The 24148-nt window shown below is 37.7% G+C and overlaps 1 protein-coding gene across 1 annotated transcript; it reads right to left on the minus strand.

Moving 5' to 3' along the window:
- Positions 1-17693: 17693 nt before the first annotated feature.
- On the minus strand, positions 17694-19403 carry LOC145128921 (F-box protein CPR1-like). The gene has a single exon (XM_079063698.1). The coding sequence runs from the start codon at positions 19083-19085 to the stop codon at positions 17844-17846; it is 1242 nt and encodes a 413-aa protein (XP_078919824.1). The 5' UTR covers positions 19086-19403; the 3' UTR covers positions 17694-17843.
- Positions 19404-24148: the final 4745 nt, after the last annotated feature.

The following is a 24148-nucleotide window of genomic DNA, read 5'->3' on the forward strand; positions in this document are numbered from 1 at the left end:
ACTCCGAGATCTCTGATGAAGTTCTTCAACCAAGCTGCTTCTTTAGATGCTTCACTCGCTGCTATGTACTCTGATTCGTAGGTAGAATCATACACCGTATCTTGCTTGGAACTTTTCCAAGTAACTGCTCCTTCGTTCAGTAGAAATACCCAGCCAGATTGAGAATGGAAGTTGTCCCTATTCGTTTGGAATCTGGCATCGCTGTAACCGTTTACTCTCAAAGTATCACTGCCACCAAGTACAAGGACCCGATCCTTTGTCCTTTCGCAAATATTTGAGTATATTCTTAACCTCTATCCAATGAGCTCTACCCGGATTTCCCTGATAACGACTGACCATGCTCAAAGCAAAGGACACATCAGGGCAAGTCCATGTCATAGCGTACATGATTGATAAAAAAACAGAAGCATAAGGCACACGACTCATGTCGGCTATTTCCTCATCTGTACTCGGACATTGAGTCTTACTCAATTTGGTATTGCTCTAGATAGGCAACTCTCCTTTCTTGGAATTTTCCATACTAAACCTCTTTAGTACCTTGTCCAAGTATGTACTCCGACTAAGTTCAATTAGTCTCTTCTTTCTATCTCTCAATATTCTAATCCCAATAATATAGGCGGCTTCTCCAAGGTCTTTCATGGCAAAACATTTTCCAAGCCAAGACTTAACATCTTTCAAGTTCGGAACGTCGTTACCAATGAGTAATATGTCATCGACATATAACACCAGAAAAGTTACTATACTCCCACTAGCCTTGATATACACGCATGACTCATCTTCACTCCTAGAGAAACCAAACTCTTTGACTTTCTCATGGAAGTAAAGATTCCAACTGTGAGATGCTTGTTTCAATCCATAAATGAATTTCTCAAGCTTGCACACTCTATTGGGAAACTTTTCATCAACAAAACCCTCTGGTTGGTTCATGTAAACATCCTCAACCAACTTCCCGTTAAGGAAAGAAGTTTTGACATCTATCTGCCAGATTTCATAGTCATGAAAGGTAGCTATGGTGAGCAATATCCTAATAGATTTAATCTTAGCTACCGGTGAGAAGGCCTCTGAAACATCCTAAATTTCGTGTCCAAAAATTTCATTTTAATTAACGGATTATAAAAACATTCATAAGAAAACTGCGTAACAATATATCATTTTGTGAATCAATGTATCGTGTCTGAAAACCCAAAACATATAATAGCAACATGTCAGAGTACAATCCTAGAATATCTCAAGTGCGGAAGATCAATGCGTGTGTGTATGATGTGCCGCTACCGCGCCAGCTCTTTCCCCTTCGCTGAAGAGGTACCCGAAACCAAAACTGTAAACTGTAAGCACGAAGCTTAGTGAGTTCCCCCATCGTACCACACATATACAATACATACTGTCAGGCAGTTCTGGGGTGCCTGACTACCGAGGTCAAGCCATTCTGGGGTGCTTGACTTACCCAGGTCAAGCCATTCTGGGGTGCTTGACGTACCCGTCGGTCTGTTTCACCCGACTACCGGGGACTATTTCACCCCCTACCACTACCACATAACACACATATACTGCCAGGCAATTCTGGGGTGCCTGACTACCCAGGTCAAGCCATTCTGGGGTGCTTGACTTACCCGTCGGTCCTTACGACCGACATCCGAGGACTATTTTACCTCCTACTACTACCACATAATATCATAGCATGAACATATTGTCAGGCAATTCTGGGGTGCCCGACCTACCCTTCGGTCCTAACGACCGAACTTGGGGACTATTCTCCCCCTACTACCACTATCACATATAACATATAACATATCATGCTAGCACATAAACATATCAGGTAGTAGCAACCCTAGATAAATGTCACAAAGACAATCATCTAACATACAACTCCTACTGGTGGGCCGGCATTGTGGCCGTAGACCCACCGCTACTGAAAGGTAACTCACCTCAAACGAGTAGCTGCTGATAATCTGTGCGGGGAATCTCTGACTGCTGGTGCTCCGGAAATCCTCCGGCTATAATCCCCACAAAACACTTAATCAGAATCTGATATCTACCCTTAGGGTAAAATGACTATTTTACCCCAGACCAAGTCCAAGTCAAAGTCAAAGTCAACTTCCAGTTGACCCGACTCGCCGAGTTGGGTCGTCAACTCGTCGAGTCCCTATCTCTTCAACTGTCCTCATCCACGTCCCTACTCGTCGAGTCTAGCAACAACTCGACGAGTTCTCCTTCTAACACAACCTCGGATGAACCTTCATCCGACTCGCCGAGCGGTATGAACACTCGTCGAGTCCATCTTCATCCTAAGAATACGTCCTGTCCTCGACTCGCCGAGTTGTATGAACAACTCGTCGAGTTCATCTTCAAGAGTTGGGAGATTGCCTTGGACTCGCCGAGTCTGCTCGTGCACTCGTCGAGTCCTATGAACTCCAGGACTATGGCTTATCCCAATACGTTTGGGTCACTCCCTTGGACCCTCTAAAACCTTTCTTTCACTCAACTGGTTCCCATGAACCATAACAGAAAAAGGGGAGTCTGACCTTGGACTCGCCGAGTCCCAAGAACGACTCGCCGAGTCGATGCAGTCCAAGTCTTATTTCTTCGATTTCTGGAGTGCAAATCTTGTCCAAATGATAGATCTAGCTCCCTAAACTCAGTCTAGCACGTAAAGTTACAAACTTTACGTGCATGCATGGGACTTTGAGCCTAAAATTCCCAAAAAGAAGCTCTTAAGATGCATGGGGCCTTCCATGGGTGCAAAAGCAACCCCTAACTGCCTTGTGACCCTTCCATGGACCTAGATCCGAAGCCTCAACCCCCAACCATGCTTGCAATCATGGTTGGCTACCAAGAATGACTTATAAAAGCCCTAAATCTCCCCAAAAAGGGATATAACAAAAGAACAAGCAAGGTATAGACTTTATACCTTCTGAGAACAGCAAATGATGCACCAAACTCAAATCCTTCAGTCTCCTCTTGATCCTTCTATGCTCTTCCTTCTTCCTTGTGATCAAAATCCACAAAATCACTCAAAAGCCTTGAATCTTGCACCAAAACAATTAGGGTTTGCTAGGGAGGGTTTCTGGGAGCAATAGGGACGAGTGGGGGCTGAATGAGATGATTAAATAGAGTGCAAACCCTCAGATTAGGGTTTTTGTCCAGACAGAGCCTACTCGTCGAGTCCAGGATCCGACTCGACGAGTCCCATACTTAAACCCCGCGTTCTATCCCGCTTCTACTCGGCGAGTTGGGCCATCAACTCGCCGAGTCCCAGGCCAAAAATGCAAAAATTACATAAATGAAATACATACCAGGAACCAGGTGCTACAGCCTCATCATAATCAAACCCCGGGGTTTGGATGAAACCTTTTGCAACCAGTCAAGCCTTGAATGTGTGTACACTTCCATCCATGTCGGTCTTTTTTTTAAGATCCACTTGCACCTAACTGTCTTTCGACCTGGTACATTATCAACCAAATTCCAAACTTGGTTATCATACATAGATTTTATCTCGCTGTCCATTGCCTCTTTCCACTTGGAAGCCTCTGGGCCTGCCATTGCTTCCCTGCAATTATGTGGTTAATCAAGATTTACCAGTGTGCTATCACTGATAAATGTGTCACCGTATGAAGTAATATGGAAACCATATAACTCAGGTGGCACACTAACCCTAGTGGATCTTCGAAGAGATAACGAGTTATCAACTGGTTCAACAGGAACTGTTTCCTCTGGTTGAGTGATAGTACCATCTAAGGTTCCTTGATTGGTTAACTCTTGAATTTCTTCAAGGTTAATGGTACTCCCACTGTCCTCTTTGAATATGAGCTCTCTTTCTAGAAAGACTCCTCTTTGTGCTACCAAGACCACGTTCTCACTAGGTTTGTAGAACAAATATCCAAAAGACTGTTTTGGGTAACCAATGAAAACACATTTATCACTTCTAGCTGCTAGCTTGTCGTGAGTCTCTCGCCTTACGAAAGCTTCACAACCCCAGACTTTAATATGTGCTAACGAGGTAACTTTCCTTGTACACATCTCGTGATGTGTTTTGGCAACCTTCTTTGTAGGGACGAGATTGAGGATGTGGGCGGCTGTCTCTAAGGCATACCCCCAGAAATGAATAGGAAGTGAAGCACGACTCATCATAGAACGAACCACGTCTAACAAGGCTCAATTACGCCTCTCAGCCACATCGTTTAACTGTAGTGTCCTGGGAGGAGTTAATTGTGAAACTATTCCACATTCCTTTAGATAGTCGTTGAACTCGATACTAAGATACTCTCTGCCTCTATCAGATCTAAATATCTTTATCTTCCTGCCCAATTGATTCTCGACCTCATGTTTAAACTTTTTGAACTTTTCAAAGGTTTCTGACTTATGCTTGATTAAGTAGATATAGTCATATCTGCTATAATCATCAGTAAAAGTCACATAGAATCGATTATCATCCCTTTTAGTTGATCTGAAGGGTCCACACACATCTGTATGTATGAGGTCCAACAAACCTTCACCTCTTTCACAAGATCCCGTGAAAGGTGATTTTGTCATCTTTCCCAAAAGACAAGATTCACACATATCATCTGATTTTAGGTCAAATGATTCAAACACTCCATCCTTTTGGAGTTGGGCTATACGTTTCTTGTTAATGTGTCCAAGACGAAAATGTCACAAGCATGCCTTGTCTCCACTATTAGACAAGTCAATCTGAAAAACACTATTACCTAAGCTATCAACACAAGTCACTGTTTCATACACACCATCACAAGGTAAAGCTTCAAACACAAAAATGCCATACTTATAAATAGAAATTGAACCATTCAAATCATTAAAAGAATACTTAAAACCTTGTTTGAACAATGCATGAAATGAAATAATGTTTCGTGTCATTTCTAACGAATATCAACAATTCAATAAATCTAATCTAACATCATTACTAAGCAAAAGTTGATAAACTCCGATCTTGGTTACTGGTGAAGACTTTCCGTTTCTCATTATCAAGTTTATCCTCCCTCACACCACCTCCTCACTTTCTTTTAGACCCTACAGATCAAAACAAATGTGAAAACCACATCCTGTATCAAGGACCCAAGACCGAGAATATAACGAGTTATTAGAAGAAATAGTGTCAATACCTGTTGAAGATGGCTTCAGTTTTCCATCCTTGATGTCCTGCAGATACTTTGGGCAGCTTCGTTTCCAGTTCCCCGTGTCATTGCAATAAAAGCAATCAGCATCCTTTGGATCAAAAACATGGGGAATGAAAACATTGGGCTTGGCCTTTAGGCCACTTCCAGATGACCCAACTTGGGCCTTGCCCTTCCAATTTTGATTAGGAGTACATTTCCTCTTCTTCCCATTTTCCTGTCTAATATCCAAGACGAGAGCACTAGCAGGAGTGGAGGCTATACTCTTACCCTTCATCCCTGCCTTAGTTGTCTACACCAAGTTGTGCAATTGGGCCAATGTCTGCTCAGTGTTGTTCAAATGATAAGTTAGGATGAACTGATCATAAAAACTAGGTAGTGAGTTCAAGACCACGTCAATGGCCAATTCCTCATCAAAATGCACGTTGAGCTTGACCAAACGCTATATGTAGAGTTTGCATTCTTTGCACATGACTAACAACCGAGTCCCCATCCTTCATCTTGCAAGCCATGAGTGACTTGACTACCTCAAACTTTTCTTGACGAGATAACTTATGGTACTTTTCCATAAAGTCCTTGTTCATCTCAAAAGGCTAGTAGTCCTCATAGTACCTCTACAATTCTAAATACATGGTTGCGACCATGATGCAAGCCACTTTGGTTGCATCGTCATAATGCTTCTTGTAGGCATCATATTCTTCAGGAGTGGATTTGGATTCATCAATCTAATTGAGCTCCTTTTCAAGGACATATTCTTTGTCCTCAAAGTGAAGCGCCATATTGATAGTGCGCATCCAATCATTATAGTTTGAGCCATCCATAATGACTTTGGAGCAAATGGAGAGCAAAGAGAAATTGTGGTTGGAGGATGATGAAGAAGAAGTGTTTCCAGGAGTAGACATCTGTAAAAGAAGATAATTTTAGTTAGATTTCAAGATACCTCAATATAATAACCCAAAGATATAATATTAAGGTTAGGATCCAACTATGAGGATTCATAACTTAGAAATGGGATGTCGAGATCTAAGTGTGAATTTCATAAAGGTAGGTGAATGACAATTCACCAATACCACCATTAGACGAAATGAAATGAAGTGAAATTCCTAATTCTTTTGAGATACATTGAAACTATTCAATGGCATGTTTTAATCTCGGATTATGCTCTTCTATTTGTGATGGGGATACCGAGGATCACAAACAAGATGTGCATAGCCATGCAAATGTGCTTGGTAACCTCATTGTCTTTATCATTTTCTATTGATGTGCTGGTAAACCACACACGCTCCATAAACAATGATAATTATGAGATACCCATCATGACTCTTTATTAGCCCCTATTAGTGTGTTGGTTAACCACACACGTTCCACTAAAGACTTATAAAGTGTAATGTGCAATTTCATGGGTTAGCATATAATTCACATTTTCCTAAAGTAACTAGAATTGGGATTTTTGTAAAAAGAATGTTCTAGTACTTTATTAATAGCATTATACCTTTAATGAGATTAACTTGTCCTATCAAATCCGTTCAGCTAACGAACCTCCACTAATCAAGGAAGCGGTATATGAGAGTGGACACCCATTCAACTACCATTTTATAGGCAGTTTCTTTATACCCCCCTTATAGACTAGATTCGTGAATGAGGCATACTAGTGATTCGACTGACCAATTCTTATACATATATAATATTTAACTTTTAATTATAATATATATAAGGTGTGTTTTAATTTTTTTTAGAACTTTAAGGTTTATATAAATTTTTGAAAATTAAACTATTAATTTTAAATTTAAAATAAACAAAAAATTAGATAGGTAAACCAAATAAACTAGAAAAACAATTCCTAAGTTCACATGCAACCTACTTTAGATCTATGTTTTTGTTGGATTAGTGTCTAAGTCCATAACTATATTTGGTATGTACTTGACCCGATTGGCATGGTCCATTTGAGTTGCATGGCATCATGCATTTGGATAGACTAAAATGAGAGAAATAACACTTAAGGTTTGCTAATATATTATAAGTTCTAATATATTAATAAGATTATTTAATTAATATTGATCAATAATTAATTTGGAATTAATTAAGTGATCAAAAGGAGACTAATTAAATATATGGGTTGATTGTGTAAATCATCCATACTTGTATAGTGGGCTAATGCTCCATGGATTATCAAGTTGGGCTAAAACCCATATGATGCTCCATGGATGCTCCATGGTGTTTTTGTACCCATGGATCATGGAAATGAAAGGCCATGACAATTAGGGTTTACATGGTGTAACCCTAATTATGACAAACTATATAAGCATCTTATTCTTGTCAAAATTGGACACCATGAGAGAACTATGTGTGTATGGTGAGGGCTAGCCGATTTCATGAAGTAGTTCATTTCTCTCTAAGTTATTCCAAGTGTATTTGATGTTGTGTGAACCATTTGAGGTGTCACACTTGGGGCACTCGGCTCTTAAGCATCAAGGAATCAAGCTACATAAAAAGGTATGTCTTCTAACTTGTTTTATTACCCAAGTATCAAAGTTTGTATGCTAGATAGGGTAATACTTTGGAATATTCATATTTGCATGTATAATAGAGAAAACATAGATCCAAGGTATTTAGGGTTGCATGTACACTTAGGAGTGTTAGAATGCTCAAAACCCTTCAGTTTTAACTATTGAACATATAACTTTGAATTGTAAAACAAGAACCCTAAAGGAAGAAGCTATTTTCAAAAAATAACTAGAGAGGGTTTTAGAATTACATACCTTTCAATTGTTAAAGTAAACAATTGATAATCCTTAGATCTTGATCTTCTTGGAAGCCTAGCACCACAATTGTAGTGCCTCTAATGGAATCACACTCAAGAGCTTAACACGAAGGAAACTATAGAGAAAGGAGAGGGAGTATGCAACTTTCGGCCATGGTTTCTCCAAAAGTAGGGATCGCTGAAATTAGGAGCTAGGAGACTCCATATATAGTTAAGGTAACTTAACCCCAAAGCTAGGGTTTAAGGGACAACCCTAGGATTCCCCTGCTTAAGGCCCAAGCTAATCCAGAAGCCTTATCCAAGGCCCTTGGACGAACTCATTAGGGTTTCCCTTATGAAATTCGTCCACCTCCCCCAAGGAGGTTCTGGAACATTCCTTCCAACTATTTGATAATTGCAAACTAGTCCATGTACTTTATAATCAATACAATTAACCCCAAAATTAAATCCAATTAATTTCTGGCTAACTATTAATTAAATATTATGATTTATAATTAATATATTATTTTCATAATACATTAATAAATTATTTATACTAATTTATTGATTTTATAATAAATTAATTTCTCTCCTTTCATAATTTCTGATATTTGCAAACTTAGCTATATTTTTAGTATAGATTTATATCATTTATTAGCTAATTATTTACATTTTATGGACAAAAGGTACTTAATATTGTTCAAATTATATTTTCAGTCCAGAAGGGAAGCTCGGAAGCAAAAGGAAGCAGGAGTCACGATCGAAAGCTCGGGAATGGAAGAAAGAAGGAAAATGCTTAAATCTGAAGCTACTCGGCGAGTAGGGTCGACTACTCGACGAGTACATACGAAGGTTCGCGAAGAAATAAGAGAAGTCCTTGCCGCATATGGATTCAACAAGAGGGGATCGACGAGTCGGTGGGCTACTCGACGAGTAGCCCCTGTTTTGAGAGTCCTATAAATAGAGGGCAAATTCCGAATCAGCTATCTTTTCTAACTTTTCTGGAATAGACTTTGCGACCAAGGAACCCTTTGAAGATCTGAGAATGCAAAGAGGAACCTGAATTTCACATTCTTGGAAGACTCAAGGCTATTAGGTTGAAATTTTCCACTCAACTTAAATTGAACAATGTTTGGTTTATTTAGATTCGTTTTTATGTTCTTATATACTGAATTCATGAGCTAAATTAGTTAGTTTCTGTTTAGGAAAACGAATTTGCTCCTATGGTTTGATACACTTTCTTTTGATTAATTGTTATTTGGTGATTTTGTTAACTTAAGCTTGTCAAAGACCCTTATGCATTAACCATAACTATTTTCTGTTAATTGCTAAGTAATTAAGTTGTATGAACATCTCTTGATTGCTTATCTCATATAAATTTATGTGAACACATTGCTATATGCCTAGGAATAATGAATATGAAACTAGGATTAACTAGAGAATGGGTAAATTAATGTGTGAGCTTGATTGATACACCAGCAACAAGAGGTTAGTTGAATCACCAATTCAATTAGCTAATTACAAGTCTTATTTAACCCGAATAATTGAACTAGGAGGTTTATTAGTTTAATCAATTGATCACTGCTTAAATTAGTCTATTTCCTAAGGATTGGTAATAACGAATGTGAATCTAATCACCATAATCGGTAACCAATAACAATTAATCTATTACATTAACCATAGGAGTAAATGAGTTGTACCTAAACAGAAACCCTTTTTATCATTGAATTTAGTTGTTTTTACGTGTTTTCAGCCATTAGTTGATTAGTTAAGTTTTAGTTTAAGTTTCTAGTCTTGTAAAACTAGAGAAACCCCTAATTTTATTACTTGTCTTTTAGATAATATTAGTTTTTAGTTTTAATTTTCCGTTCCCTGAGTTCGATACCCTACTTATTTAGCCATACCACAATTGATAGGTCCACTGCCTTTTGTGTGATAATTTATAATTAAAAGTAGGTTTAAAACTAGTTGAGTTAACACACATCAATTTCCTTGTCCAATTGCTAGGTTTGAGGGCAACCCAAAAGGATTATGCTGCTATCAATTCAAGTACATATCTATTATAGTTATAGGCTTAGACACCTAATTCAACACAACCATGCCTCGGACTAACAAAGACAGATGCAAGTCAATGATCCTCTCACAGATAACAACTACAGTGACTATTGGGCACAAGAGTTGCAGAATTTTCTGTTTACCAAAAACAAAGTTGGCTTCATTGATGGGACAATTCATAAACTAGAAGACAATTCGAACAACTACATGTAATGGATTAGGTGCGATGCAATGGTGAAAGTATGGTTGACCATGTCTATGTAAAAGAACATCAGAAGTAGCATACACTATACCAACACAACAGTAGAGATATGGTCAGATCTTCAAAAGAGATTTGGAAAAGAAAGAGCACGAAAGGCCTATGAACTAAAACAATCTCTCACTAACACTCATCAAGAATATTTGTCAGTTTCGTTATATTACACTAAATTACGTGGGGTTTGGGATGAGATTCAATCAGTTTCACCAACCCCACGATTCACTTGCAACAAATGTGATTGTGACATAGGAAAAAGATTAAACGAAGCCAAGGAAAAAAAAAGATCATACGAGTTTTTAATGGGTTTGAATGGCGATTTCAACACCATCAAGAATCAAATATTATCCATGAAACCCAAACCTACTCTCGGGACTACGTACCACCTCGTTTTCGAAGACGAACAACAAAGGGGAATTTCCACCAACAAAAGAACAGCCACTGATTCCGCTGTGTGTTCCAGACCTTTACACCAAATCGTCGAGAGAATTTCTCAAGACAACAAAGGAACAACTCAGCACATAAAGACATAAAACACACCAATAACAGTTATGTTGAGCATTGTGACTTTTGTGGAAGATATAGGCATAATCTTGAGGGATGTTTCAACCGAATGGGGTATCTAGGAATGGTGATCGAGTAAAGGAAAGCAAGAGAAGACAAAGCCCAATGTTGCATGCATAGACACAAAACACAGTCCAATTGTGGGATTAACAATCGAACAATACCAAAGGTTCATCAAACACTTCGCCAAAGAAGAAGGAAACACAAAGAACAACGTAATGCCAACAGTAAACATGCCCACTAAGCTTGATCAAAGTGACGATTGGGTTATTGATTCAGGTGCAAGTGTGTAACATCCGATTCGATGTATCTTTAATTTTGACCCTCAATGTGAATATAGTTTGCAAATTTAGTCCCTAGGGTCAGGATTGTAATTTTTGGAAGGAGGAGCGTACGTTGGGTGTACCTCTTGCACGCGGGGCGTACGTAATTAGGGGTCAAACCCTAATTTTTAGGGTTTGGACCCCATTTAAACAACCCTATGCCCAAGGTTTCCTCCTTACCAGCCTCCTTATCCTTATTTGAGTCCCATTTCGAAACCCAAACCCCTTTTTAGAGAAAATTGACATTTGTGTGTGTTTGGTGTATCTACAAGAATAAGAAGCTTGGTTTAGGAGCATTGATCAAGAAGGAGATTCTAGATCCAGATTATATCCATCATTTTCAGCTTCATAAAGGTATAAATCTTTGATCTTGCTCATTCAATGCTTATATCTAGATCAAGTAGAGTTTTGGTCACTTTTGGTCCCATGAATGAGATCTAGTGGGAATTTACCACTCCAGAAGTTGTGAGTTGCTCCTCTTGATGTTTATGAGATCCCTAGTTCATAAAGTTAACATCTTGACAGTTGAGGATCAACCATGTATGAGTATATGTCAATTTGGTGAAAGTATGATGCTAAATCTAACATTTGAGTCTATTTGAATCATGCAAAGACATCAAGTTAGTGACTCTATGGGTTTAGATGTTCCCCAAGGTCTAGATCAGAAAAATAGACGTTTTGTAACACCCCGTTTATTTAATAAATAATTAAATAAAATAATGAATAAATAGTAACCCCAACTCAATAATTATATAGCAAGGTGTTGGTTTCGAGGAGTAAATTGGCATAATTTAGAAGTTGGGGGGTTAAAAGTGTAAGTTCCGGATTGGTTTTGTAAATATTTATGAAGGTAGGGACCACTTGGTAAATTATTGGGACTTAAGATGGATAGATTATGGGAAGCAAGGGCTAAATGGTAAATTTTGGACTCAATTTGTAAAGAGTTTTGAAGACAAGGGTAACATATGGACTTTATTTGAGATTAATTTGTAAAGGAGGGGTTAAATGGTAACTATGGGACTAAATATGAAAGGAATTATGTGAGCAGGGGTGGGAAGAGTAAATTATGGACTTTCTGTGAAAAGAATCCTATGGGGAGGGACCATTTGTGACATTATGGAATAAAGTTTGATTGGGTGTCGGGTATATAACTTCCGGTAAACCCTAACCCTAGGGATGCATTCAGCCGCCACCATTCACCCTCCCAACCTTCGGCGCCGCAACACCTCCGTTGAGGTCCCCAACCACCACCACGAACCTGCTGCCGCCACTATCTCCGGTCCAATGCCACATCAGATTGCCGCTAGAGGAGCTGAGAAAACCGAAGACCGACGTCGGGGGCATGTGTTGCTGCCGTCCCAGCCAACGATGTTGCTGCCGGAGGGTGCCGTCAGCCTCCCTGACGCCGTTGCTACTCCAGTCGCCGACGAGGACACGAGCAGGCGCCTCCTCCTACTGTCGCGGTTGCTGTCGTCGTGGCTTGTCATCGCCGTCGCCACCCTCTTCACCTTTTCTTATGTCCCGCCGTCAGCCATGGCCTGCCGCTGCCATCACCGTCCGATGACGCTGCTGTTGTTGTTTCCGTTGAAGACGAATTGTTACCCGTTCGTGGGTTGTACACTCACGTGTGTTGTGTTGCTGCATGATTAGAAGCCAAAAGAAACCACCGCCACCACCGTGAGGTGGTGACTGCCATCGTGAAACAGCCGCTGCCGCCACCATGAGCCACCAGGTGGGTGGCTGGACCTTTTGAACAAATCAGAATCATGTGCGTATAATTGTAGATGGTTTGTTTAGCCGGAAAATTGAGAACAGCCACCGCCACCATGTACCACCGTGGGTGGGTGTATTTTAGTGAGTGTGTGTGTACATTTGGTATTTTCATTGTAACATTGTAACCGGAGCTAGAATAAAAAATAAAAAAAAACTCAAACCACCACCGTGAAGTGGTGGTTGCCGCCACCAACCGCCGTGTTGGGTGGCGGTGTGCTTTTGCTCGCGTGTAGTTGATTTTTGGATGCTTGGACAAAATGGACTAGAAACCCTAACCACCACCGTGAGGTGGTAGCCGCCGCCGTGAGCCGCCGTTGACCACCACTACCCGAGGTGGTAGTGGGTGGTACCCAACTAGCGAAACCCTAATGGGCCTAGTGAAACCCTAATGGGCCTAATGAACCCTAATGGATCTAAGGACTTAATTTTGGGCCTATTGGGTTATGATGGGTTGGAAACCCTAATTAGGGTTTAGAAAACCCTAATTTTGGAATTATGGGCTTGGACTTATCGGGACCCACATTTAGGCCATTGGAATAGAATTGTGTATTAAGCCCAATCACACCATATGATTTATTTAGAAGAGTGATGGACTTAATGGATTAAGTCCTTAATGAGTTAAGTGAGAAACACTTAACCCTAATTGTCATTTTATGTGAAACCCTAATTTCACTTGGGCTTTATGTTGGGCCTTTCTATTGGGCTTTGGTGATTGGGCCAATATTAGGCCATCCAAGAGCAATCAAATGAACTAGAATAATTTAATGGGCATTAGGGTAAGGCCATGTAAGGGGTTTGGGCCCAATTTAGAAAATTGGGCCATAGTTTGGGCCTTTATGAGTATATGATATTGGGCCATTAGAATGTCGAATGTTTGGACTGGACTAAATGGTTGGGCCTTATGGTAAGACCTTGTAAAGGTTTGGGCCCAATTTGGAAAATTGGACCATGTGTTGGGCTTTGACTCATAGTTGACTTTTGGGCCTTTGGATTGGGCCTTGGGCTTGAATCAAGCCAAGATAGGGGTAAAGCAGTCTTTTACCCCAAACATGGACTTATGGACATATGTTGGAACCCAATTATTAATTGGGTGATGTTTTGATATTGACAGTTCGAGAATCTGTCATCCAGCAGCTGGGATTATGTCTACGAAACTTCAGCAGTGTGAGGTGAGTTACCTTCCGGTAGAAGTGGGTCGAAGGCACCAATGTCGGCCCACTAGTAGTTGAATATAGATGAGATTATTGTATTTGTGATAATTGTCTGGTATGCCACTATCTGTTATGTGTTATGTGCTAGTATGCTATGTTTTATGTGATAGTGGTAGGAGGGGTAGGATAGACCCCGATATCGGTCGTAAGGACCGAAGGGTAGGTCAGGCACCCCAGATATGCGTGACAATATGTTTATGTTATGTTATTATGTGGTAGTAGTAGGGGAGAAATAGTCCCCGTAGCCGGTTGAGATAAACCGGAGGGTAGGTCGGCACCCCAGAATGGACTGACAGGGTAGGTCGATCACCCCAAAAATGCTTGACATGGGTAAGTCGGGCACCCCAGAATTGCCTAGCAGGGTAGGTCGAGCACCCCAGAATTGCCTGGCAGTATGTGTTTGGTAGAGTATGTGGTATGATGGGGGAAATCACTAAGCTTCGTGCTTACGGTTTCAGTTTTTGTTTCAGGTACTTCGTTTTCAAAAGAAAGGAGTCGGCTCGATTGCAGCGCATCACACTATGTTTTCCGCACATGAGATCTTTGGGATTACACTCTGATATTATTTTATGATGACATGTTTGACTATTGACACTTTGGTTTTGACATGAGAGGCGTATGTCGGGCATACTCTAGCGTACGCTACGCGTACGTGGGTGAAGCCCGGTATGCTTAGTCGCAAGTCAATACGTTGGGCATACCCAGGTGGTACGCTGAGCGTACTCGATCAAGGGCCTTATGGGCTTTTTGATTTTGGGCCAATTAAGGGAAGGGTAAAATGGTCTTTTACCCTGGGAGTCAGGATTAGTTGATTAAGTCCCGATTATGATTTATGACCCAATTATTAATTAAGATTTTACTTGATTGGTTAGTGCGGGGATTCTCCGGTCTAACAGCCCGACATCTATTTGATTGTCAGCAGACTGAGGTGAGTTTGCTCACTATACTATAAGACATTAGGGGTTGTATGTGCATGTAGTCTTTGTGACTCCTGTTGTATGTGTTATATGCCCAGGGGTGGACCTATGGGGTCCATGGTGGCACCGACAACCTCTGACGTCTCCGGCAGCAGTGGAAATTTTTTTGAAAATTTTCAAATTTTTTTTTCTACTACCGTGCAACCCCTACTGTGAAATCATGTGTCCGCCCTTGTATATGTCTATGTGTCTATTTGCTATATGTATGTGGGTTGACATAAACCCAGTACAGACTTGTGCTGACATATGAGTTGAAATAGACTCGGGGGTGAAATAGACCAGGTACAGCCTTCAGATGACATATGAGTTGAAATAGACTCGGGGGTGAAATAGACCCGATGGTGAAATAGACCCGGTACAGCCTTGGGATGACATATGAGTTGAAATAGACTCGGAGGTGAAATAGACCCGATCCAACCTTGAGCTGACGTATATGTATGATATGCGGTATTTTGGGAAACTCACTAAGCTTTGTGCTTATGGTTTTCAGTTTATGTTTCAGGTACTTTTGATTCGAAGGGGAAGAATTCGGGTTGATCGCATTGCACACACCATGATTTTCCACTTATTCGACTCTGATGTACTTTTGGGATGTTTATGGGTATTCTCTTAATACTTTATGGTTTTGACAAACATGTTTGGTTGATGGTTTATTTAATATAAAAACTAAATTTTTTGGTTCTGAGTTTTGGAACGTTACAACAGACAACCTGCAAGTCGAATTGGCTTAAAAACAAAACAAAAAAAAATCCCTTTGAGCTTAGACCCCTGTCATCATTCCCAATGGAGACAATATACCAGTAGAGGGAAAAAGCAATTGTACACTCGTTGGTGGTACTAATATAAAAGGAGTTTCTCATTCCAGATTTTAATTGCAATTTGCTATCTGCCAACCATTTGACTAGTGACCTCTAATGTGCTATAACTTTTTTTTCCTGATTTTTATGTAATGCACAGATTGCAATCGAAGAACTTGATTGGCGCATGTGAGTGCAATGGTGGTCTATACCGAATGAGCATTGTGGCAGGTGACAAGAGAGTTATGATGACAAAGCATTGAATTCATATTTCTTGGTGTTCTAATTTTTCGGCATAAAAAGGTTAACCCCCGTTCAGTAACACCATTTGTGAGTTTACTAAGGTCTATAGTCGGTCTCAGATAGGATGTGGTCGGTTCTTAAATTAGTTTTAACGGGTCGGAACCAAAATAACTGAAAACAAAATTTGACTAAAGCATTGGATCAATAACCGGACTGATAGTAGGGATACGATTCTAGTTCCCGATTATTTTGGGTATAGAACTGGTAAGGACCGAAATGCACGGGTTGCTTGCTTTGGAACAAAAAAGAATTGATTTACGTTATGGAACCAGAAAAACTGAGATTGTTTAGTACAATTTTTTGAGAACATAAACACATCCACTATTCTACTATTAAATCCACACATTTCGCCCACAAAATAAACACTCAATCTTTGATGAAAGGTACCGTCAACTCTTTATACCGCTAGGCCAAAGATCCTTTAGTGGATACAAAAATGTCGGTTGTTTGGTACTTATATTTAAATGTTGGGGTTGTTTGGTGTGTGTGTGTGTGTATATATGTATATATATATATATATATATATATATATATATATATATATATATATATATATAGTTATGTTCAAATGTTTCTACTATCTATTATGTGCATGTAGAATTGATTCTGGACCAATCATTGTAGTTTATTTTAAAAAAGTAATTAATGCATATTAAATGTTGAAGATTTAATTAATACTCATTATATCTTCAACATATAATATACATTAATTATTTTCTTAAAATAACTAAAATGATTGGTCCACAATCAATCCTACATGCACAGAATAGATAGTTAGAACACAATAACCTAACCGTATATATATATATATATATATATATATATATATATATATAGAGAGAGAGAGAGAGAGAGAGAGAGAGAGAGAGATTAGGTGATTTTTTGTCTTTGTCTCGTTGTGTTTTAGAATTTTTCCTAACAATTCCCATTGTTTGACACATGTGTCACTGAGTAGAAGCCGGCTTTTATCTGCTAAAGACAAACATAACCCAAAGTAACTCGTTTATAAATAAGGGAACTGATTACTTGTTAATTGTTACATATATATTTCTCATACTACTATAGACAATAAAAATAACAAATTAGCATCAACCTTTAGTGACGGAATTTTTTTCATCTAAAAGAGGGATGGATCTAGCAAAAACCTGAAATATCAAACAATATTCCAAAGGAGACCACATAGAAATATCCAATAACAAGATTCAAAACCCCATAGCAAAAGCTAAGATCAGCTGTGCTCATTTTTCAGTCTGATACAATAGAAATCCTAAACATGAATGCAAAACCCTAAAATATCAAACAATACTTAGAAACACAAAGGCTGAAAGTTTTTTGCATTTTCACAAAATAGAATTCTTATCATCTAACTTTTTGCATTTTCACAAGATAGAATTCTTATCATCTAAGACTGATACCAAACAATACTCTCCTAAAAACAGTATATACATTCCTCCTGTCAGACTTGAACACGCAACAATCAGGCATAGAAAAATGAAATAGATTCCATGAACTGCAATAGGCTAGAAACTGATTAAACCTTTTGGGAAACTAAAATAGAAATCAAACCATAAACAAAACTAATAGGTGTATATGTAAATCTTTTATGTATATAGATAGCAACAAAAAGCAAAACAAAAACACAACGTCCTTCACATCATACCAACAAAAGAAACTCATTTTTTGACCTTTTGACCATCCATATGACCACTGATACCTCTTCAAATTTTCAATCGGGAGATGTTGCAACAACTCATCTGATGCTCCACAGGTGTTACCCAAACAAGACTGTCAACATACTCAACAACTTTAGATAGTCCATAACCAACCTCAAAACTTTTAGTCTTGGCTGCAATTGGATCATACAAACCTAAGCAATGATCATCGTCATCATCATCATAGTAATTGGCAATTTCAAAAAGAAACTCATTGTGAAATGTGAACCCATATGGAATAATAACGCCATCAAACTGGGGAAACACATAATGTTTGACCCATGATTCAGCCACATCATAATCGTCCATCACCCATACCTCACATCCACCATCTATAACACCTAACATCACACAAAGTTTTCCTCCCAAAACACCTAAAGAGCGTTCCATGCTATCATCTATTGGAAAGTCTGGAAGAGGAATCTCACGGAATGTCTCTTCAGCCAAATCAAATGCAACTATCTTTTTTGACTTCCACTGTGAATCAACAAAATTAAACCAATGAACATGACCATCATGCCCATCTACACAAAATTCGGTATAGTGCATAAACATTGAGTTCTGGATATGTGATGGAAACCTTTGAGGGATTAACTGCCAGAAACCCTTTCTCATGCTATACACCTCAACTTTGTATTCAACAGTTTCAGAATCAACATCAATTACAACTCTTTTAGATAATGGAAACAACGTGCTGCCTGGTTGGGGATCTCTTGAAATCCTAACAACTTTGTAGTCATCTGATTTGGGATCAAATCCAAACCGAGGAGGAACTCCAACCATATCAGTATCGTGAGAGGGAAATGAACTTGGCGGGAGAGTCAACACAGCAGAGAGAGAAGGGTTCCATATGTAAAACTTGGAATCATGAAGAGTTCCGTAACTAAAGCATATTAATCCGTTAACAGATCCAATGACATTGCCATATGTTTGTCTAGATTGGAGATTAACAGGTAGTTTAATGAAATCGGTAAGTTCATGATGGGGAGATCGAGAGGGGCATGCTGTGAAAGGTCGACCACCACAGAAAGAAAAATTGTATTTGAAAAACAAGAGAATATCATCGTTATTACGGATTGAAGACTGGAGGTGCGATTTTATGAAGGATGATTGAGATAAGTGAGCATTCCAAGATTTAGAGACACACCTCATTTGAGCAAGCTGTTTTGCCAATAACCGGATGAATATTTCTGATAAAACATCTCCTTGGAGGTCCTCAATTGTCGTTAACTGTTGTGATGAAGCCATTTTCGAGTGCTAAAGAAAACTATAAAGGTCGATGAATTTATAATACTTGGCCAAGCCTCTCTGGAAAGGATAGACTTAAAAGTTATAAACTAACTAAGAACAACAGATTTACAATGTGTACAAAAAATCTTCTGAAACAACTAACTGCTTTTAAGGGAAGTTATAACAACAAAATAATTTATCACAACTTGAATGAAAAAACTGATGACTAACAAGATTACACAGCATAAACTTGTAAAATCAGAAAATTTGAGTATAAAACTATGAAAAAATGAAGAAACCCTAACAGGGGCTTGAGTTTGAGAAAGGGTTCAGAGAAGAAACAATGTGTATACTGAGCAACTCTCTCAGCTTTAGTCATTTTTATATCTAGATACTTCGGGTATGACCAAGATGAGATGTCGGGTCAAAAAGAGTCCGCGCTTTATATTGCATCTTCCATTTAGTGAGCCGCAGTTCACATGTACTAGCAATCTACAACTTCAGTCCTTCACTTGAAATATTCTTCCAAATCAGCTACCAGCATCAGCCCAATGAATCTATAGCCCATTATTTGAGTCCAGGAATACAGAATACCCCAATCAACCTCATGAGAGATTCAATATTACAAATATTTCAAAAAAAAAAAAAACAATTATATATATAATTAAGGGTTTAGGTCATTTTTGGTCACTTAACTTTTGGTTTTGTGCTCATTTGATCAATTAACTCTTTTTAAGTTTTAAAAGGTCATCAAACTTTTGGTTTTGTGCTTATTTAGTCACTTAACTTTTGGTTTGGTCACATTTAGTCACCTAACTTTCAAAATTGTACTCATTTAGTCACTAATTTTTTTTTTCAAAAGTTTAGTAACTAAATGAGCACAATTTTAAAAGTTAGGTGACTAAATGAACACAAATCTAAAAGTTAAGTGACCAAACCAAAAGTTAAGGTCCCGTTTGATAGTTTCTGTCTGAGAAAGTGCTGTCTGGGAAAGTTTTCTGACTGAGAAAGAAACCATGCTGTTTGATTCTACATCTGATTGATTGTGCTGAATGATGAAAAAAAAGTAATAATTCAATAAAAAAATAAATTTAAAAAAAGTTATTTAAAAAAATTAATAATCCAATAAAGAAAGAAAGAGGCGGGGTTTGGTGTATAATTGTCTTTCCAGCCCATTCAGCCAAAAAAATATGATTTTGGGGCTTTCTGGGAAAGACATATCTTACCGGGAAAGACCCATTCTTTTGTGCAAATCAAACAGTCTTTCCGGTCCATTCAGCCAGAAAGATCTGTTTGGACCTGGAAAGATGAGTATCAAACGGGGCCTAAGTGTCTAAATGACCACAAAGTCAAAAGTTTGATGACCTTTTAAATTTTAAAAAGAGTTTAGTGACCAAATGAGCACAAAACCAAAAGTTAAATGACCAAAAATGACCTAAACCCTATAATTAATTCCCGATCAAAAAAATACAATTATATATATAGACAAAACTTCAAAAATGGTCTCTGTGGTTTCTGAAAATCTGAAGTTTAGTCCCTAATTTATAAAAACCTCAAAGATAGTCCCTATGGTTTCAAAACTTTTAACAAATTGTCATTTTCACTAACTCCGTTAACATTTAGCCGTTAAGTGAAGGGCATTTCTGTCATTTCACAACCACAGGGACCATTTATGAAGTTTTGCCTTAATTTAAAAATAATAATAATAATAATAAATATAATTATTTAATATTAAAGGGCCCCACCTCTCTCTCTCTCTCTCTCTCTCTCTCTCTCTCTCTCGTGAATCAGATCATCCTTCGTTGCCCCCACCATCGCATCATTCCTCACCGTTTGTCACCACCAAATTCTACCACCAGTTCCTCTGGTAAACACTCTGATCCTTCCGTGTTTTCTGTTGAATCGAAATCTGTATGATCTCTGCAACTTGTAGATATATGTGTGAAATTGAAATCTTTGTGATGTCTGAAAAAGGGAACAAGATTAGCCAACGATTTCTTGTATCTAGTACTTACTAATATCGTTGGATATCTCTATATTCAATTATTAATCTGTACAAGTTTAGAGCTTTCTGCAACGGTGTATCTGTTCAATTGCTACTATTTGAATAACAATACCTTAAATTTAAGAAATCGTTAGGACCCTAGGTTAGTAGGTCCACTATAAAACTCATATTCTATATTGAAAACGTGAAATAGTTTTGAATTGTATTCTATTTTGGATTCAGGGGAGATGTTTTTCCACATTATTCTGGACCGAAACATGCATCTCCATCCACGCCACTTTGGTCGCGACCTTCGTGAACAACTCGTTTCAAAGCTCATGAAAGACGTAGAGGGCACTTGCAGGTTAATGATTCGTACATTTTGTAACAACTTTCTTCTCCTTCCAAGTTCCAATTTCAACCATGATTATGTCTAATTTGTGTTTTTTGCTTACAGTGAGAGGCATGGTTTCATGAAATCAAAGCTCAGGACTGAACCTTATATGTTCCCTTCAAGTCACCTTCTTCAATATCAAACGTTTCGAAAACAAAATCGCAATGCTCGGAGAAAGACAAAGGAATGTCATTGTTGGTGCGTTTTGGTTACAGGGAGGAAGAACAAGGGTAAAGGGAGTGTGTTTTTTTTATTTGTTAGAGAGAGAGAGCCTTTACATATTAAATTTCATTTTTTCCTTTTTATTTAAAATAATAGAAAACCTTCATAAATGGTCCCTGGGTATTGAAATGACGAAAATGCCCATTACTTAACGGTACAAAGCGACGGAGTTAGGCGGAAGGACTAAAGATTAAAAGTTTTGAAACCATAAGGACCATCCGTGAGGTTTTGTAAATTAGGGACCAAACTTCAGATTTCGTGAGACCACGGGGACCATTTTTGAAGTTTGGTCATATATATATATATATATATATATATATATAATTTCTTATGGCCTTAGAAACAGTAAAGTTTTTATGTTTTAGATTTTTGCTATATTTTTTGTTTATATTGATAATTTTAGTCCCTAAAATTATTTAAAAAAAAAATTGACTTTTTGTCTCAACATTTGTCAACTTACTACGTGACTGACTCATCCGTCGTTTATTTATTTTTTTTACCACAAATTACTTAGTCATCCATTTTTGTCTACTTTTGTTAATATTTCTTTGCCTAGTTTGATAGTTTTAGTCCCTAAAATAATAAATTTTCCTTTTTTTGTTTGTTTTTTCCCCAAACATTTTACAAAACAACCAATAATTAGCAAAAAAAACAAATCATCCATCATAAAACTTGCATGTTACAGTTTCCTGACACACTAAACTGTTTCAAACTCGCAAAATAGTGCAGGGTATTTTACTAGTTAATATAAATTACATAAATAATAACCATAAAAAAGTTTATACAAAAAAAGAAAAGGTTGAAATTGCTTATCTTTTATTTAAGGATTTCAATAAAGATCTACCTGTCGTTCAAAGTTCAAGGTAGCAGGAAAATAAACTCACAATATTAAGTCTCGTTCATTTAAATTAAATGCAATTATTCTTTAAAGAGAAAATGATTAATCTAGCCATATTGTTTTTTGACGAAGCCGTAGGGTTCTCGAAACCTACTCTTTGGAGTCGTAGGTGATTTTAGAAACCTATGGTTATGTTGTCTATTTTGGACTAAGTGCTAATTTTTGGCTAAAAAATGAGAAACCACTACGAAATAAGGCTAGATTAGTCCTTTTCTCTTCTTTAAACTCTAATAGTGAAAAAAAATCAACTTACCCATGTTAAACCCACATTCACTCCATTAATACCTAATTGGATTATAATAAATCCAAGATATCTAGGGAATGTGAATTTATGTATGCTCTGTTTTAATATTAGACGATGTATTTGATCACCAAAAACTAAACGATGCCACAAAATGGTTCTACCTAGCATCTTTATTTCCATTAAAATGTTTTAGATTATCGTTAAATTAGTTATTATCTGATCTAAAGTGTTGTATAACAATTAGGCTTGATAAGTTGCAACTTGTAGAAGTGAAATTTTTGAAGATTTGACGACCGGCGACGTGTAGCAGACAAGAAGGTCTACGTGGTCTTTATTTAGATGTTAGTAGAGTGATATTAAAGGATTCTCTTCTTGTTTTCAAGATATGCATACACATTTATCTTTTCTCAATTCTTTCAATATCTCAAAAACCAAAAATTAATATAAAACAATGATGGTATAAGTAGAGAAAACTTGAAAATTGAATCTAGTTCTAGTCTAGAAGAAATGTTATTTAGATCGTCATTTTATATCAAATTGTGGACGCTTTTATTATAGGTTTTAGCGTACCAATTTGACCTACAAATTAAATGTGAGAATTTGTTGAGTTTATTTTACACTATTTCAATGAAATCTTTTTAGCTACTAAGTGGACGACTCTTCATTTGTTGAGTCTTAATGGAAGATTGTCAAAGGGGATGTGATGAGCTTTATCAAACACTACAAACATTTTGGGACTTTTTCGAGGGTTTGCCACTCATCCTTTATCACCTTGTCCCGAAGACTAGGGACCCTCATCGTACCATGGGAATCACTAGAAAAGCATTAGGGTTCTTGCTCATTTGGTGTTATTTTGAGTATTATCAATCAATATTAGAAGCTTTTTTTTTTTTTTTTTTTTGGGTCAATGAATTTGTTTACAAATCAGTTCATAGCAAACACAACCTACTATAGGCCAATTACCAAAATCCGTATTGATTATGAGAAATTACAAGTGTTTTTTATCAACTCCACCTCTTAAAAAGCTTCATGCTATTTTAGTGAGATCCTAAGAAAACGGGCTTGGCCAGACTTTTAACCGGTCCCAAAAACTGACAATACGTGACTAGGCCTAGTAAAAAATCTTTAAAGGCTTATAATCGGTCCTTCATAAATAATTATTAGCATGAGCATTTTTAATTGATTTTTTATAAAATTTAGAAAAATAATAATAATTAATAAAATATGTAGCAAATATTTATTAACGTATCAAGTAATACACAACTGTTATTTGGCTTTTTTAAACCAAACCTTCTCAACCGATCCCGTACCCGGTCTGGTTTAAAAACTGTTTAACCAA

This window comes from Lactuca virosa, chromosome 8 (genome assembly GCF_052849685.1).
Source record: "Lactuca virosa cultivar CGN04683 chromosome 8, Lactuca_virosa_CGN04683_v6, whole genome shotgun sequence".
NCBI classification, from domain to species: domain Eukaryota; kingdom Viridiplantae; phylum Streptophyta; class Magnoliopsida; order Asterales; family Asteraceae; genus Lactuca; species Lactuca virosa.

Excerpts from the sequence above, each read along its gene's own strand:
- LOC145128921 (XM_079063698.1), bottom strand. The coding sequence starts at position 19,085 with ATGGCTTCATCACAACAGTTAACGACAATTGAGGACCTCCAAGGAGAT.